Raw genomic sequence first — 18,120 nt, 5'->3', positions numbered from 1 at the left:
TAATGGTTTTGATCCTCATGACCCTTTGATTTATTGATGTAAAATGGTAATGCAACACATATCAGACTAAGAAACTAAGAAACACCCTGCAACCTTAACCTCAAACTTAATATTTGGTTAATACTTGGCCTCGGATCAAGAGAAAAGGGACGTTTGCCTGCTAAAAAAGTCAAAAGTATGACCATTGCGGGCCATAAAATTACTAAGAAATATTAAGATTCGTACAAGGTTGCATTAAAGAAGCAGACTGAAACGTTGCCAAAGTTTTTGGATGGTAACTATAAAACTTAACAGAACACCATTGTTACAACCAGTGAAAGTGAATGTTAATGTTGACAATAAATAATGTGCAACATTTTAATTGTTTTAATGTTAATAATTAAGACAAAAATAATAAATAGAAATAATAAAATAATAATACAGAGTAAGAAACACCCTGCAACTTGAACCTTAAACTTAATATTTGGTTTTGCCACCTTTAGCAGCTACCAAAAATGTCTGATAACTGGAGATCAGTCTTTCACAACATTGTGGAGGTCTGACAGACATTCTTTGCCAGCTTGTATTAACTTAACAAAAGAGCTTTAAAACATGAACTCTCTGTTAAAGTTTCTGCCATAGCATCTCCATGACGTTGAGGTCAGTACTTTGACCGGACCACTTATTTTAAGGCAACTTAGATGGACATGCTCATGTGCTTTTATTGTATTTTTACCCTTATTTGCTTAATCTAGTTTCCAATTCCCCACTAGTCACTTTCTCTGCCCTGATCAAGGAGATCTGTAGATTATCAAGCACTCCTTCTGATGTGCAACCAGATGCCAGCTGCTTTTTTTCACATGCCAAAAAAGGTGCATCACAGAGAGCCGTATCACGCATGGTGTGTCACGCACTGCTGTCCGGAAATCATCTATCTCTTGTGCATTTCTGCTTGAACTTTAAATCACAGACTGATACCAAGTTTTCTTTATTTAGAGATATATATTAAAGAACAAGTTTTAACATTCTGTAGACTGATATTTTTCAATAACCTTCTCATTGTTTCCAGAAATTATTTATAAAAGATGGCAGTACTCAAGCCTGGGTGGGCCTAGTCTAACTGAACAAATGATCATTTTCTCACCTGACATTTGGTTAAATGGTCCATTATATAACCAAAAGACATTTCTATTTCAAACATGTGGTCAGACCATTTTTCACTTCAGTAAATGGTCATTTAAATAATAACAGTATTTTGTTTTGTTTTGGTCTTGCATTTAATTGACTACAAAATTAGAGAAGGGCAAATCCTCTTTTGTTTTGGAATAATGTCTAATGTATATTTTTTAATATGCTCTGTATTTTTACATAGTAAAATGAGCAACAACAGGTAAAAACAATCAAAGTTTGAAAATGCTGGCAGTGACATTCTATGAATTTGTTTGGGTTTTTGCTTTTTGTAGTGTGTTATTAACTTAGCTGGTTTGTTTTTGGACTGATTTTGCTGGTAGATTTTTTTAATTTGCTTTTGTGGTTTCACTTCTGCTACCATGAATTTTATGTACAAGCCATCATAGTGTAGGGATTACAGAAAACTTAAAACTCTGTAGTAATGTGGCAATGTAGTAATTTAATGCATTCAAGTGTTCATTAAAAAATATAACAATTTAAAATATCATATTTTTACATTTTTTGTATATTTTGTAGTGTCAGACAATTATCATAGTCTTTCCAAGCCTACAGGGTGGGCTGACAGAGGGGTGCTAAACCCCCTCAAACAGAACCTGCCACAGATCAAGAGAAAAGGGACATTTGCCTGCTCAAAAAAGTCAAAAGTAGGACCACTGTAGGCCATAAAATAACTAAGAAATATTAAGATTCTTACAAGGTTGCATTAAAGAAGTAGACTGAAACGTTGCCAAGGTCTTTGGATGGTAACTATAAAACTTAACAGAACACCATTGTTACAACCAGTGAAAGTGAATATTAATGTTGACATTGACAATAATGAGCAACATTTTAATTGTTTTAATGTTAATAATTAAGACATTTAACTATAAATAATAAAATAATATAGATGAAGAAACTAGATGAAAAATGGTGTGAGTAACTACAATGCATTGACACCCTGTTCCCGACAAGTGCTGGACCTCTAATTACCATGACCACAATGAAGTGGTAAGTGAAAATGAATTAATTAATTTGTACAGACAAATATTTTTGGACTATTTATTTACACAATGATGACATTCAGTTCAACACATGAACTGTTTCCAGATCTGCAGTATCAAATCCCATTTCTAATGTTAAAATTCATATTCATATAATAATAAAATAATAATAATACAAAAACAGATGAATATTCATTCAATTATTATAAACAATCATTTTTATTTATATTAACCTTATATTTAACAGGAATACATTTGGATTTTACAGCACAGATTATTTTTAATGAATAAAAAGGGTGGCACCAATAAAAGGAAGAAATGAATAAAGTTAGTAGAGAAGCACCAAATACAGAATCTGTTTTAGGGGTGACAGTGATTCGATTTAGATTTGATTTAGTTGGTCCTAAAGCAAGTCAAAATCAAGTCTGTGAGTAATTTGGCAACAAAAAGTTGCAGGCAGGTTACCGGGAGGATGTCAGTATTTAATATGCATTAGATCCTGTGTCAGTACTGAAAAGAAAATGCTATAAGTTAAACTGGTGCACCACTAACTAATAAACAGCAGCATTTTAGCTCAGGGTTGATGTCTGAAAATTAGTCAAGCAGTTTGGAGTGCTCTATTCTAGTGATGGTCCAGTCTGGTGTTACTCCTTTGGTGAACTCCCTCTGAAATCTGAAAAAAAAAGAAAACAAAATCTTACTATCTGAGGGTGAATTTAACTGTCTGAATTAACATAAGTGGTAAACATTCCTCTAACCAAATAATTTGAGCTATTTAAAGCACCTGGTGTTAATCAAGTAGTGTTATTTTCAGTAAATCTATGCAGCTAGCAAACATTTACTGATTATACAGGCACTCACTATGCCTATGTGACAAACTGTTATAACCCTTTTCTGTTTCTCAGCTTATAAACCATACAAGGGCCCTGTCCCAAATACAACCCACATAAATGAGTCAATGGCTCTGTTGCGGTGCAGTATTTTTTCCACAAACCCCATAGAAAGCACAATCCATTGTTTGGGTTTGGTGTACCATTGATATATAATATAGCTCCTATTGCGTACCAGTGTTTTTTTATACATTTTTTTTATTAGGTAACTTTGTCTCCAGTTTTTAAGGTCTTACTCATAATTGGCCGTAAGTAGTCTCTTGGTCTCCGGCTTCTGCCCATTTGCACCGACAGCCATCTGGAAGATGCGTGCTCCCTCCATTGTATCCTCTGGCAGCCGGGAACTGGTCAAGTACCAGAATCTCATCAAAATACTGACAAACTTTCTTCCTATCAAAGGTAACAGAGACATGTTCTGTTATAAAACCAGTTCCAGTTTAGTCTTTCATCAATTCTGTATCTAGAAGTCATTTAGAAGTCAGGGTTTCTGTATTGTCTGCAAATTTATCAGCACACTACACACAAAAGCCAAATGTTTTGCTGTGTAACATAAAAAAATGATTTTTTTTTTTTTTTTTTTTTTTTTTTTTAAATTAAACAGAATTTAAAGGAAGTCACCTCAAATCTAAATACTGTGCATAGGCTAATATGTAAAAAGCTTCTGCTAAATGTCATAAATGTAGAAAAAAAGAAGTTATATTGTTGGTTACTTACCATCGTTGTCATAGTAGAAGCCGACATCCCCTGGTGTTGTATACATGATTTCGTCTGGCTCAGCTGAGAGTGCTTTTTTGTGGCTCAGAGAAAGATCTGCACATTTCTCTTCCAGTTTGCCTATAAGCTTCATGAGAGTGAGGGGGGAGAGAGAAGATGAGAATGTCAAAACTTCTATAACTGCCCGCACTTTATGGTTTCAGCCACCAAAACTCACCTTGCTGATTTAACTGGTTTAAACAAAGCTATTTAACTCAACTGACTGTTAACGTTGTGATTCATTTATTTCACCTGAAGCCTATCAAGAAATAATACAATCAAGGAGGTAGACAGGTAGTCTGCTGTGGTTAGTGAATTATCAACTGTAAATTTTCACTGTAGTGTTCAAAAAACAGGATAGGAGGACAATTGGAGATTTACCCGTTGCCACCTAAATAAGCGGCATATACATGATATCAGTAAATATGGAGACTTTCTGTGTAAATTTGTGAGTAATGGCTTTAAACATTTTGGAGGGGCTGAGTTATCCAGCGGGTCTCTTCAGCAAGCAAGGGCATTGTGCTTGAAGCAGCGGTCGCATAGTAAAATTAAGCATATGCAAATTGTGAGCTGGAGGGGATGCAAAGGCAAATTGTTTTACCTACCTGGCTTTTAAATCATTTATAAAAAAGAATTAAACAAATGCTTTACCTGGATATACTTACGTCTTTGGCGACAAGGCCTTCAAGTGCTTCAAACTGACACTGAGACAGCAGCTTTGATACATGTGAAAATGCCTGTAATAAAGACGAGTGTATGAGTGAATATGGCATTTTATTACATCAAGTGTTGTATATACTACTGTGTTCCCATAATTATAACTAAGAACACTATTCACCCTTTACAAATCAACACGTTGCACATCATTAAAGATACAAAGTATGAATAAGGCACACACTATTCTACATCTGGATTTATGGGTACAGCCTAAGGATGGCTTCAAACCACAACGTCTGCTGCCAAAGTATCCAAACGGGGGATTCAAATGGTATGAACAGCCATCTGGTGTAAACCATCAGGTTCGATTTTTGCTTTGCAAATTCAAAGCAAATAACAGCCAACAAGCTTTGGTACATTTAATAGGACTAGGTGCACCCTATGGTGCAAACTACTTTCTGAAGATATTTTTTCACCCGGAGCGTCCCATCTGGGGATCAGACCCAGGACCTTCTTGCTGTGAGGCAACAGTGCTACCCACTGAGCCACCATGCCGCCCCAAAGTATGAATGTTACCTGTTAAGGCACACATTACTATATCTGGATTTATGGGTCCAGCCAAAGGATGCCTTCAAACCACAATGTCTGCTGCCAAAGTATAATAAGGGATCGAAATGGTATGAAAAGCTCTCTGGTGTACACCATCAGGTTCGATTTTTGCTTTGCAAGGTCAAAGCAAATAGCAGCCAACAAGCTTTGGTACATTTGAAAGGACTAGGTGCACCCTATGGTGCAAACTGTTTTCTAATGATATTTTTTCAGGTTTCAGGATAATAATTCTTGCCTACATTCAGAAATAGTTTAACAGTTTAAATATATTAACACCAGGATGGAATATGAGCATCAGTGGCTTTCCAAGATCACTCAAGCTTTGCAGGTTTGCAGTGCAGACTGTAAAGTAGATCTCAACCTTAATGAACCGACTCTTAATAAGCCCCTGATGTTTATATTGCAGGGTTTTGATTTGGAGCTCTCTCTCTCTCTCTTTCTTTCTCACCTGTTTGGCTCCATCAGTGAAATCCTCGATGCTGAAATCCTGATCGAAGTAAGCTCGGATGAGGAAGAAATAGATGCGAGTGCGCACCCAGATGAAGGGGTTCGGGATCCCCACCACTACAACCTTCTGGTTATGTCTGCGCCCCTCACCGTCCGAGCTGCAGTGCCTGACTCCGGTTACTGAACGCGGTAATGAAGCTAGACTTGTGTTTACATGTTTATTCAGTATAAACTTACTTAATTTCAAAGATGAAATCAAACCCACAGGTCTCCTACAGCTCCATCTGAGTAAGGGTAGCGCCATTTCTCCCTTCCCATAGCAAAATGCTTCCTCTTCGAACAAAATCCCATTGAAGGGACCACTTAGCGTTTTACACCTTAAGGACGCGTTAATAAATTAATATAATTCATTTATATTGTCCGTCCCACATCGCGATACATTCTCTGTATGCACTAACCAACACCTGTTAACGGTGAACATGTATTGAGAGTATAAATAAACTACACGTGCCGTTCTCAAATGAGTCGGTTCTTTTTTGTTAAACTTAAGGAACCGATTCGCTCCGATCAGTCGAAAAGAGTCTAGTCAAATCCACAGCTTACGTAAATAATCGTGTTTTACATGTGAACTCTGTGTAAATATAACATGTGATTAACTATGTTTATAAAATAACTGCAAACTCATGTACTTGTATTAATTAAAATGAATAAAAACAGAATGTATGTTCCTTTTCTACGATATTCTTCCTTTTCTTCATGAGAAATATTATGGCGTTTGAGTAAAACATGATAAACATTTTACTTTTAAAATGTGTATTTGATATTTACTGCAGATGTCTAACAATTTGCTGGGGTAACGTTTCTGAACAAAGAGCCGTTTGGAAGTCAAAAGAGTCGACTCTTATAGAACAGCTCAGTCAAACAAAATGATTCACTGTTTCCGGGGAGGACATAGGCGAAACACTATCACACACACATCTGAGGGTTGAACTCCAAAACTTACACTCCTTATATACTGTATTTGTGGTTTGGGGGGAAAATAAATGCACATATTACATCTAGTGCACTATTTAAACAATTCGGGATTTAACCAGGCTGAACAGTGTGAAAGCATTGAAGAACAAGCGAAATAAGGAGCTAGTGGAAGAATCGATTTTTTGCATGGACTGTCAGGAGAAAGTTCAAGTTTCAGTCTTCTCTGCAGTAGACAAGGATCTTTTCTTGAACAAGATCTATCCTTTGGTAAACAAAAGGCTTTTTAAAGCTGTGATGTGTTACTGCATGTAATGACAACGACTGCATAGAGCACCATGCTGCAAATTCGTTTTCTGCATACGAACAATCTTCGAACAATCGTCGAATAATGATCAGATTAATCTAGTTATGTCATTGCATACTTGTCTTACAGAGGAAACCAGCAGTGCTGAAAGGAGTGCCTTTAGGTCCATGCCTGGAAAAATGGACAGTGGATTACCTTGCTGCAAAAGGAGGTGCCCAGGAAGTCAAACTTCATGTTTCTTCTGTTCCTCAGATGGATTTTTTGCATAAGAATTTTATATACAGGTATGTGGAGTGATACAAACCTTTGGACAGAGTATTATTTTTGTTTTAAAAAACTGTTTCTATTTTAGGAAGTTACCGTTTGACAAGTTTGTCCAGAGGGCTGCAGCGGAAACAGACCACGAAGAATTCTTCATCAGTAAGGTCAGTCACATTTGATAACTACTACACTGTCCAGTGGACACAGGTCAGTTAAAAATGTTGGGTAGACGGCGCCCAGGTGCCGCAGCAGGATAATCCGCTAGCACACCAGCGCTGAGATTCTGAACTCCTCGGCTGCCACCGGTCAGCTGGGCGCCATCTAGCGGGCATAATTGGCAGTGCCTGCAGCAGTCACTGTTCTGCTAGGGCGGGATGACCGGATCATGTGGGTGGAGTCTTCAAATGCTGTGTAAGGACCCTGATTGGCAGATAGAGAGGTTCCACTAAGGGCTGTGGGCGGGTCGGAGGAGGCGTGAGCAGCAATATACCCACCTCGACTGCAATCAGGGATTCCCCAGCATTCCCAAGGATTCCCCAGCAGCGGAAGACAAATTGACTAGGCTAAATTGGGAGAAAATGCATAAATTAAATAGAAAAAAAAATGTTGGGTAGACATCCTTATAACACTTTATTTAAAAAAAAATATGTTAAATAATTCTTTGATTTCTCCACAGTATATGTGTGTAAAGAAAAATGTAGAAAGTGTAATTTTTCAGAATGGTGTCTTGTTCCATATATTTCAACAGGATGAGAGTTACTACTTGCGATCGCTTGGAGACGATGCTCGTAAGGTACAGTCTTCATTTCTCCCTGTAACAGACCAAATATTTTAATTATGTAACACGAGAACATCACAGCAAAGATCACATCATTTCGTCCTTAGGAGCCTGCTGACCTAAAAAAGCAGTTTCCTGTTCTGGCAGATGACTTCCACATCCCTGAGTTTTTTGAACCCGAGCAGTTCTTTTCCAGTGTTTTCCGCATTAGCTCACCTGGTTTACAGCTATGGACACACTATGATGTGAGTAAATTATTGTAACCAAAGATTTAACAAGCTGTTGGTCAACAAGGCAACTCATGTTTATGTTCCGTCACTGAACCAGGTAATGGACAATTTGCTGGCTCAGGTGACGGGAAGAAAACGTGTTGTTCTCTACAGCCCCCAAGATGCCTTGCACCTCTACATGTCAGGTAAGATTCAAGCCTTGCTTCTAATGACAAATCTTTACACTCTCCTGCGAAAAGTAATATAACATTTTAACAATTCAGTTCAGCAGTAAACAAAATACTTGTAACACTAGCAGTCTCCACTCTTTTCAATGGGCATTCCAAAAGATTTTGGTGTTGTGGTTCCAGTGTAATAGTGTTTGCTTTGTGCACAAGGGCAGTCTGCCCTTTGTGCCGCCTGCACATCTCCACACTGGTTGAGGAGAGACGCAAAAAAGCGCCTGTCTTCTCCGATATGTGTCCAGTCACCAGATGCTTTTTTACCCCAGCCAACAGTGTCCTTTTAGTACATTGAAAGACGTGTTTAAATCTTTACCACTCAATCAGAATAATTTGTATTGTATGCATTTTGGACACTTTGTTCTTCTGCTCTGTTTAATGTTGAACTACAAATTTCATTGACTGAGTCGCACCATGTCCAATTCCATGACATAGACTCACTGACCCAGACCTATCAGCTAATATCCCCCGGGACTGCAAAACACCAGAAATCATACTGAAACTGGCTGAAAAACATAAGCAAAACACCCATCCAAATCAATACCACTGATTATTCCTGGAAACCATAGAATGCTTCCCACACCATATGACAATTTATACAGATGGATCCAAAACTGAGACAAGAGTCACAGCAGCAATCTCATCCTCAAACCATCAACACAGCTCCCAATTACCAAACCATAGTTCCATTTTCTCTGCAGAAGGCCATGCTTTTTTATTAGCTTTGAAGTATATCCAAACGAGCAAGCATAAAAAAGTCATGCCTAAAAGCCTTGGAACAGCTTGATACAGACCACCCCATTATATCTGAGATACTGACAAAAGACAAAGAACTACGAGAACAGCGTTAAAATCAAACAATCAATCCAATTCCATGATAACGTGGTGTTTTTTTCCACAGAGCTTTACTTACTAGTTATTATTATTCTATGCTTATTTATCCTCAATACCATTGGAAATAGGAGCACGAAACTCAGAAGTACTGAAAGTCATGGAGAGCTGTGTCTTATGTGTAGCCTCCACTATTTTTGAAAACATCTCAACCAGACAGCAAATGGTATGCTTTTGCCAGGGCAATTAGTGAAAACTCCTATGAATGAAATGCAGACATTATGACCTCCACTTTGTATTAAAAGGTCTGTCAAACATTAAAGTTTAATGCATTAAACTGGTCACGGTCGAATCACCGGGCGCACCACTGGGTATTTGAACCCTGGATCCCAGCAGTAGTGGGCTAGCATAATTTAGTGCTGCACCACCCCGGCAACCAAAGTTGATGCTGTGATGTTAGTCTGAATTCTCTTTATTCTTTCTAAATAGGTGACAAGTCTCAGGTGTTGGACGTGGATTTTCCAGATTTGAAGCAGTACCCAGATTTTGTGAAGGCACGTCGTTATGAGTGTATTTTAGAACCAGGGGACCTGCTCTTCATCCCAGGTAAGCTGTTCTTGGATTCAAATCATTAAGAAACATACACATTGCTCCACAAGCAGTTGGAGATTCCTGAAATCCTAGAAGAAACACACAGTATTCTTGTCATGGATGGGTGCCATGACAATAAAAAAGTCATATGACAGCAGAACACAATCATAAAACTTTCTAAGATGCAATGCTGTAGTCTTACAAATTGTACAACAACATCAGTACCAAACAGTATCACACTTTCACCTCCAAAAATCACAGTTCCCGTGTCTAAAATTATTTGCTCTGCTTCATGCAGTGTGGCAGCTGAAACCACAAATAGACGCTTCACACCACATGTGGCATCGTCTTCTTTATAAACTCCTGCTGTACGGCTTATGTAACACAGGCATTTGAAAGGAGTGTACAACCTCACCACAGTATCCACTAAAGCTAACACTAAACACTAAATTGATATCTGGGGTTTAAATCTCTATGGTCCTGTCGGCCAGTCAGGCGTCTACACAGACATAATCGACTACATCTGAGGGTGGTCGAACAGCCTAGCCATTGGGAGGGGCACTTGTCAGTTCGCTCTCAGGGACTGTTCCAGTTCCAGAAGCCCTGGTGACTGACTGTATGATCAACTGCACCAGTATGATCAACTGGGGTGACCCTTAAATAGGGGGCAGCCAAAAGTACATGGAATAAACAATCTAGGCTAAAAGAGTATGTAAACCTCAGGAAACTGTCTAATAACAATTAGTATATAAAAAGAATGGGTTGTAGAGGTGCACAGTCCTACAGATAAGTATTTTTTTATTTAATTAAGATCTGTACAGCTAACAAATTCCAGAGGTTCTTACAACATGCTAAGCTTTTCTACAGACATTGTTTCTAACCAATCAATAACCAAACATAATGTCTAGAAATAGGTGGAAATTGTCACACTATAGTACTGCTACTGTTACTATGAGTGTATCCTGCAAAGATCAAACCACCAGCTTAACGTTCAGTGATTGAGGAGGTTAAAAAGAACCCAAGAATAATGGCATGTCACCTGACCTACAAAAGAAACCACTTCTTATTTACTGAATTAAGGCAGGGTTTGGTTTTACTGAAAAACACTTGGCACAGGGCAGGAATACCCTTGACAGGGTGCCAATTCTTGTCAGGGCTTCAGCCAATCCGCCCCACACTTTCTTTCTCCTGTTTTTTCTTCACTCTATATTATATAATTTTCTTACCATGTTGCCATTTGTTTTAATACCTTACACAGTATATAAGGGTTGGTATTGTAATATTCCCAAAAAAAAATGAAATAATGCTACATTTCTATATGTTGTCCAGCCCTTTGGTTTCACAACACACTGGCTCTTCGGTTTGGCGTCGGCGTCAACGTGTTCTGGCGCCACCTGCCCATGGACAGCTACGATAAGAAGGACCCGTATGGTAACAAGGACCCTGTGGCAGCAGCACGGGCACTGCAGACTTTAGAGAGGGCGCTGAGTTTGCTGGATGAGCTGCCAGCTGACTACAGGGATTTCTATGCCCGTCGAATGGTGCTGCGTATTGAAAGCCGGGCTTATTCTGCTGAGAAATGACACGAGAAATATTGACATGTTGTTTACAGCATGGTAACAGAGACTGGAACTGCAGACTGGGACAGTACATCTCTAGGGGAAACCAGGGTAATATGTGAGTCATCTTCATGCATATTCAGCTGTAAAATAGCTGTTGATATCTATGGATGATGTGCCTTAGGATTATTACAATTTTAGTTTTTGTTTGAGACCTGCAGTTATGTTTATATCTGCATCTGATAACAACACTAAGATTTGAATTTGAGAGCTCAAGATCTTAGCACTAGTGGGTTGGTCCCACTATAATATTAAACAGCATATTTAATTCTTTTCAATATTTTAGCATATGGATGGCGTAGTTGTGTAGCAGGCTATGTTGGGTTAGTATTGTGATAAACAGCAGTGGGTCAGGTGTAATTCTTTCTCCAATAAGAATGCCCTACAAGTCTACTGCACACTGCCAATTTAGATTGGATCATAGACTTGTTTCAGCCCAGTATCATGTAATTTCATGCAATATATGTCAGACATTCGGAAAGTATTTATTTTATTTATTTATTAGGATTTTAACGTCATGTTTTACACACTTTGGTTACATCCATGACAGAAACGGTAGTTACTCGTTACACGAGATTCATCAGCGTACAAGTATAATGTCAAACACAGTCATGGACAATTTTGAATCTCCAATTCAACTCACTAGCATGTCTTTGGACTGTGGGAGGAAACCGGAGCTCCCGGAGGAAACCCACACAGACACTGGTAGAACATGCAACTCCATACAGAAAGGACCCGGAACATTAAGAAAGTGTCTTAGCATTATTTAGGACCACTTCACTGTACTCTACATTGTTTTGGTGGATGAGAATTTGAACCATATCTCCAACTCCCTCCCAGTGGAATCGTGCTGCCAACACGTTTCACGTCCAATATGTGCATAGTCTACATTAATGGATTAATAAAAACTGGTGCTCATAAGTGTGTGAAACATTTAAGCTTGTGCACTCTGCGACCAAACATATGTGCACATCTGACCATGAGCTCGTTGAACATCTAATTCAACAGTGATGAGGATTAATGTGCAGTCAACCTTCCTCCTTGTTAACAGCCTCCACTCTTTTAGGAAAGGTTTTCTTAAAGACATGTCCTGCACATAACTTTTGTTCCAGGCTGGTTGCCACCTTTTCCAATAGCTATGTAGGCCTTTTCATTCAATTTCACAAGTGCTTTATTACAGACACATGCACAGACAGACCCAATGTGGTGCTCAACCATCTGCCCTTTTGTCTTCAGACTAGATTAGCGCCTTTTTAAATATTGAATCTGTTGACTCTTAAACATCTGCATAAATAAATATGTAAGTGAAATGTGCATCTGTATGTTTGTTTATTAGGATTTTAACGTCATGGTTTACACTTTGGTTACATTCATGACAGGAACGGTAGTTACTCATTACACAAGGTTCATCAGTTCACAAGGTTATATCAAACACAGTCATGGACAATTTAGTATCTCCAATTCACCTCACTTGCATGTCTTTGGATTGTGGGAGGAAACCGGAGCACCCGGAGTTAACCCACGCGGACACGGGGAGAACATGCAAACTCCACACAGAAAGGACCCGGACCGCTCCACCTGGGGATCGAACCCAGGACCTTCTTGCCGTGAGGCGACAGTGCTACCCACTTAGCCACCGTGCCGCCCGCAACTGTATGTATTTATTCTTTCTGGAGCACCTGCCCTCACAAAAAACACTTTTTACTGAATGGCCACAAATTCCTGTAGACACTGACTGAAATCATGTGGGAAGCCTTTCAGGACCACCTTCATGTAAATACCCACGGTTTGGAAACTGATAGGCAGCAAGCTCATGATCCGGTGTCTACATACTTTTGGATGCATAGTGTGGATGACAATTTGGCTGGAAGTATGTGAACCTGCCAGAGGACTCTCTGTAATAACAGCAATGTTTTAACACCTCAAGGTGGCAGTCATGTTTAAGGATTGTCTTGCAAAACTGCAAGAGGGCAGCACCACGTTTAGCTCTGAGAACATTCATTTCCAGTAAGAGTGTGTGAGGGGCCTGAGAAGGGGGAGCCACAGGGAGGAGAGATGGAGAAGAGGGGGAAGAGAAAAGGCAGAAGGAATTAGAGAACAAATCCACTGGACAAAGTACGAAGCAGTCTGGAAGTCTGGTGTTTCTGATATGGTGGGTATCTCATCATTTATAGTTTTTTATAATAATTCTTAGGAGAATTTTGAACTCCTGCTTTAAATTTTTTAAACTCTTTTCTTTAATTTACTCAGATTATATTGATTATAATAAGTAAAATTATCATAATGCATGTGAGCATCTCAAACACTTGTTTGTCTAAATTAATTACCTATAAATTATATTATTTAAATAATGTTTGTTGTGATACTAAGATGCTAAGGATGAAAAAAGGATTCAAATGTGAAGTTGAATGATCAGATTAGCCTTAACCAGGGTACAGACTGCTGACCAAAATACTTGAGAACAGGGGACCTCTGGAGGAGACCCCTTACATGCATGTACACCATATGGCAAAAGTCGACACCTCACTTTAATATTTATATTAGTTGTTTTGGCCACACCCTATGCTGACAGGTGTAGAAAAAATACGCTTGCTACTTGGTAACAGTTTGGACAAAGTCTTTCTCCAGTACCACAATGACAACTGCACAAAGCGAGGAACTTTAGTGGCTTGACGTCAAAGCCATGGAACACCTTAGGTGTAAATACAACAAAACATTTATGGTAAGCCAGACCAACTTCATAATAATGCTCATGGATTTGAATTGGGATCTGAAACAATCAGTGTATGAAAGTGTAAAAGTGTGAATTTACAGTAGAATAAATGATCCCGAAAATGTACAAGCTGCCATATTTTCCAAGCATGGAACCACTCCACAGTTTCTACAGAGTAAACATTAGCACTTAAAAAGGTAACATAAGTATGAGGCAGAAGGAATGTTTGGCTTACAAGTACTTGGTGGTTCTGAAAGCACAGTGACGGCAGTGGAAACTGCTTTAATTACACCTTTAAAATGTGAGGAGAAAGAAAGGTGTTTCTGGGAGACATCTAAGGCTTTTAGGACACTTTTATTTTTCCTGTCATTTTAATGAGACTGGATTGCAGTTTAGGCATTTAATGTCAGTTGTATGTGCTGGTCGGCTCTTGTGAAATGCAGATGGTGTGGTAAAATCTGACCCAGCAGGTAATGATTAGTTTCCTTGATATTCGTCCAAGACCTATAAAATGTGGTATGAGCTTCTCGGAGACTAGTTTGTTATTAGTGAATTGTCTGGATACTCTGTTTTTCACCCTGTTATGGCAGTTTGGCACAGAGTTTAAGTGAAATTCTTCTTTTGTTGATGTTGCTGTGCAACGACGAGGAGTGGAAAGTGGTGTGCTATATGGGTGACTATGGGAACTGACAGTTAGCAACATATTTTAAGTATAATAATAACAAAAATGTATTATTGTAACACAGTATGCTAGCCTAGCCTGGGAGGAAGGGAAAGCTGAATTAGTTGTAGCCACCTTGCCATAAAAAAGTGACTCCTACTATCTGATCCAGATGCTGACATGAATGGCAGAGAATACGGAAAGAGTAGCATGGTTCTATGCATGACCTGAGACTTTTGAGAAATATGCCACTTTTGTAAAACTGTTGCAAGCATATAATTTATCTTCATATAATTAATATACAACGGTTAGCAATGAGTGTGGCTGAAATACCAGAAGTCAATAATTACATGGATTGTCCACATACTTTTGGCCACATGGTGTATTTCTTTGTTCATAAATGTATGAACTGTAGCATGGTCTCTCAATTCCCCATTGTTATCCATTGCCCAAATCCTCAGAAGTTACTGGCCACTATCACTGTCTGCGAGCGAGCTTTTTAGGCTGATGTGCAAGAAATAAGCCGCTGCACAGTTGTATGTAAATGGCTGACCTCCACTGTGTACTTTAATAGCATGTGTTTTATAAATAAATATGTGTCCAAAGTTTCCACTGATGGTCAAAAAGAAACTGAAACATTAACATCCGTTTTCCCGGCAGATGCAAAGTTGGCTCCGGATCAGAATGTAGGCCTGGCACAGATGTGAAAATGCCATTGTCTCACTTAAACAAGCTCTTCTGCATCCTTCTGCCCTTTCACCTTGTGGAGACTCGGCACTTCCTCCAACCAAACATCACACTTCTATTTGACAGCACCACCCACGACAATCTCTTGCGCAACTGCAGCTGTGCTTCAGAAGTGCGCAGTTGCGACGAGGCTCTTGCCAACCTGTTGTGCAGCTGCGGTAGTGTCTGCCGTTCATCTTTGGCACCCGGATCCCTGGAGGCAAAAAATCTGATGATCTGGGCACACCAACCCTGGATGCTAAAGGAGCTGCTGAATGGCAGCAGGGTTCTAGAGCTGCAGCTGTCTCTGTGCAGACCTGCTTCACTGCTTGGACCTGCTGAGTATATCTCTATTGTAGATCTGAGGAAGCTTCAGATTTCCATTTCGGGTGTTACATCCCACAAGGGTGAAAAAGTTTTAAATCTTGGGCTGAATGTACAGAATGGAAGCTCCAGCGTTGCGTTTTTGGACATGTGGTCTCTGAATAATCACTTGAAGGCATATAGTGTGGTTGGACCTCCACTGCAGATGCTTAAGCAGCATTTCCCCAACCTTGCACAAGCTAACATTCAGATGAAAGACGTGGATGAGATGCACAAGCCATCAATCTTAACTTTTATTTATTAGACTGGGTGTTTTTAGACTGTTGCCATATTCTGACAGATGACCTTACACTCATTAGGGAATGACAGCAACTAGTAATGCAAATATGATACAAATATAAAAATTAAAATGATCAACTCCTTACAAATGTAAAATTAAGGACTGGTGTGAAGCTAGAAATCATTGAGCTTATACAATGAACCTATACCTATAGCTTTCCTGCCTTGAATGTTTTGGAGACATAGAGAGGGAGGAGAGATTTAGATGGTTTGGGCATGTGCAAGGGCAGTTGTAGCCTAGCGGTTAAGCTACTGGACTAGTAAGCAGAAGGTTGCTGGTTCAAACCTCGTCACTGCCAGGCTGCCACCGTTGGGCTCTTGAGCAAGGCCCTTAACCTTCAATTGCTTAGACTGGAAAATGTAAGTCGCTTTGGATAAAAGCGTCTGCTAAATGCTGAAAATGAAATGAATGAAAATGTGCAGAGGAGGGAAGAGAGTTATATCAGGAGAAAAGTGCTGAGGATGGATCCCAAGGCAGGAGAAAGAGAGGAAGACCAGAGAGGAGGTTTATGGATATGGTGGAAGAGATCTTGCCAATGGTTGAGCGGACAGAGGAGGATGCTCGAGACAGGCAAAATAGAAAAGCATGATCCGATGTTGCGAAAAAAGAAGCCCATTTATTTTATGGCCATAAAATAACTTTCATATACTGTAACTAACCTGCTAATCTCAACACACCACAACTCTCACACACACCTTATAAAAGCCCTTTGAACTACCCACATCGTGTTTTTTTTATTATTACAAAGTGTAGTCAGATTAATTGCAGTTAGACTTTAATGGTGTTGTTGATACTGTAAACAGGCAGTTCCTCAATCTAGACCCAATTTCGGGCAAAACACAAAAGGAATTAGTTCCTCATTCCTCATTGTGGCTTAAGATTGTCACGGATTATTTTTAAGGACAAACATGTTCTGTATATTACTGCAATAATCCCTCAATGGTAATATACTGTATAATCCCACACTAATGTTTTAATTCATGTGATTAAGCCACAAAAGTTACTAACAGGTGTAATAAATCAATTATACAGTATAAATATAATTATATGCTTCCAACTTTGCATCAACATGGTAAGGAAGACCCTTGCATGTTCTAGTGTGACCATTGTAGACTATGCACAAAGTTAGGTCTATAGAGACTTGAAAAAACTTGGTTTGAATAAACTTCATAGGCCTGCATAGAGCCCTGACAGACACATACTAACACCTACTGTTCCAGTGGACTGTGTATGTCCATAATTCCATTTTTGCACTACAAAAGCTACACTCAATTAAAACTGCATATTTTGGAAACTGCCAAAATGTCACAAGTCTGCGCTAGTAGGGGATATTCTACAATGTGCTCTATGCTTTTGAGAGTACCGATTAACAGCAATAGTGTTTTGTACATTCACAGATTGAAGTAATTTCAAGATGTACTTTACACAGTTGTGAATAGTTTTACAACTACAAAATGTGTTTCATGTTTCCAAAATAAAAACAGCATTTATAGAAAATGTATTCTATAAATTTGTAATACAGTAGACCCTTGAGTTACGAACGGTTTACCATACGAACATTTCGGGTTACGAACGGTTTACCATATGAACATTTCGGGTTACGAACTATCTTTTTCAACTTAACGTACAAACAAATTTCGGAATATGAACCGAAATTCGCAAAACACGTGACGTCTTGAATAAGTTGACTCCGACCGTCTCTCTATATATATATACAGTGAGCGAACATTCGGACAGTGGACGGTGTTTTTTTTTGGTATTTTCTTTATATTTCGTAAAATTCTATATTAACATGGCCAAAAAGTAGCTGCAGGAAAGCGTTGTTGTGTTGTATAATTACTCCTGCCAGTAGGTGTCACTGTGTACCAGACAGAGGGGACAGTGAGTGAGAGAGAAAAAGGAACTCAGAGTAAAGTAGTCTTTCTTTCGTGCAATTACACCTACAAAATGCAACACTATTGAAATAAAGAAGGAAATAATTTAGAAATATGAGTTATTGTTGTTTCTGGTAGATACATTTTATAAAAAAGAATGAAATGT

General features: G+C 38.9%; 3 protein-coding genes across 3 annotated transcripts; 2 read left to right on the top strand and 1 right to left on the bottom strand.

Moving 5' to 3' along the window:
* Positions 1 to 2,350: 2,350 nt before the first annotated feature.
* Positions 2,351 to 5,858, bottom strand: maip1 (matrix AAA peptidase interacting protein 1). Its single transcript, XM_063006252.1, has 5 exons — positions 5,508 to 5,858; positions 4,459 to 4,530; positions 3,755 to 3,881; positions 3,277 to 3,430; positions 2,351 to 2,823 (listed from the first exon to the last, which is right to left on the bottom strand). The coding sequence occupies exons 1-5, from the start codon at positions 5,808 to 5,810 to the stop codon at positions 2,745 to 2,747; spliced, it is 735 nt and encodes a 244-aa protein (XP_062862322.1). The 5' UTR covers positions 5,811 to 5,858; the 3' UTR covers positions 2,351 to 2,744.
* A 740-nt stretch (positions 5,859 to 6,598) lies between these two features.
* tyw5 (tRNA-yW synthesizing protein 5) lies at positions 6,599 to 12,616 on the top strand. Its single transcript, XM_063006242.1, has 8 exons — positions 6,599 to 6,748; positions 6,915 to 7,069; positions 7,138 to 7,210; positions 7,795 to 7,839; positions 7,932 to 8,069; positions 8,152 to 8,239; positions 9,596 to 9,712; positions 11,027 to 12,616. Exons 1-8 carry the CDS (start codon positions 6,668 to 6,670, stop codon positions 11,278 to 11,280), a joined length of 951 nt encoding a protein of 316 aa, XP_062862312.1. The 5' UTR covers positions 6,599 to 6,667; the 3' UTR covers positions 11,281 to 12,616.
* A 764-nt stretch (positions 12,617 to 13,380) lies between these two features.
* On the top strand, positions 13,381 to 18,067 carry LOC134324188 (polycystin-1-interacting protein 1-like). The gene is made up of 2 exons (XM_063005887.1): positions 13,381 to 13,468; positions 15,351 to 18,067. Exon 2 carries the CDS (start codon positions 15,400 to 15,402, stop codon positions 16,042 to 16,044), a length of 645 nt encoding a protein of 214 aa, XP_062861957.1. The 5' UTR covers positions 13,381 to 13,468; positions 15,351 to 15,399; the 3' UTR covers positions 16,045 to 18,067.
* The last annotated feature ends 53 nt before the right edge of the window (positions 18,068 to 18,120 follow it).

Source organism: Trichomycterus rosablanca, chromosome 12 (genome assembly GCF_030014385.1).
Source record: "Trichomycterus rosablanca isolate fTriRos1 chromosome 12, fTriRos1.hap1, whole genome shotgun sequence".
Lineage (NCBI taxonomy): Eukaryota > Metazoa > Chordata > Actinopteri > Siluriformes > Trichomycteridae > Trichomycterus > Trichomycterus rosablanca.
This window is presented reverse-complemented; position numbering and strand designations above follow the sequence as displayed.

Coding starts and splice junctions, on each gene's coding strand:
- maip1 (XM_063006252.1), bottom strand. CDS start 5,810: ATGGCGCTACCCTTACTCAGATGGAGCTGTAGGAGACCTGTGGGTTTG. Junction 3,882..4,458: donor AAGGCCTTGTCGCCAAAGAC/GTAAGTATATCC, acceptor ACTCTCATGAAG/CTTATAGGCAAACTGGAAGA. Junction 2,824..3,276: donor CTACTTACGGCCAATTATGA/GTAAGACCTTAA, acceptor TTTTTTTTTCAG/ATTTCAGAGGGAGTTCACCA.
- LOC134324188 (XM_063005887.1), top strand. CDS start 15,400: ATGCCATTGTCTCACTTAAACAAGCTCTTCTGCATCCTTCTGCCCTTT.
- tyw5 (XM_063006242.1), top strand. CDS start 6,668: ATGGACTGTCAGGAGAAAGTTCAAGTTTCAGTCTTCTCTGCAGTAGAC. Junction 8,240..9,595: donor CTTGCACCTCTACATGTCAG/GTAAGATTCAAG, acceptor CTTTCTAAATAG/GTGACAAGTCTCAGGTGTTG. Junction 9,713..11,026: donor GGACCTGCTCTTCATCCCAG/GTAAGCTGTTCT, acceptor TATGTTGTCCAG/CCCTTTGGTTTCACAACACA.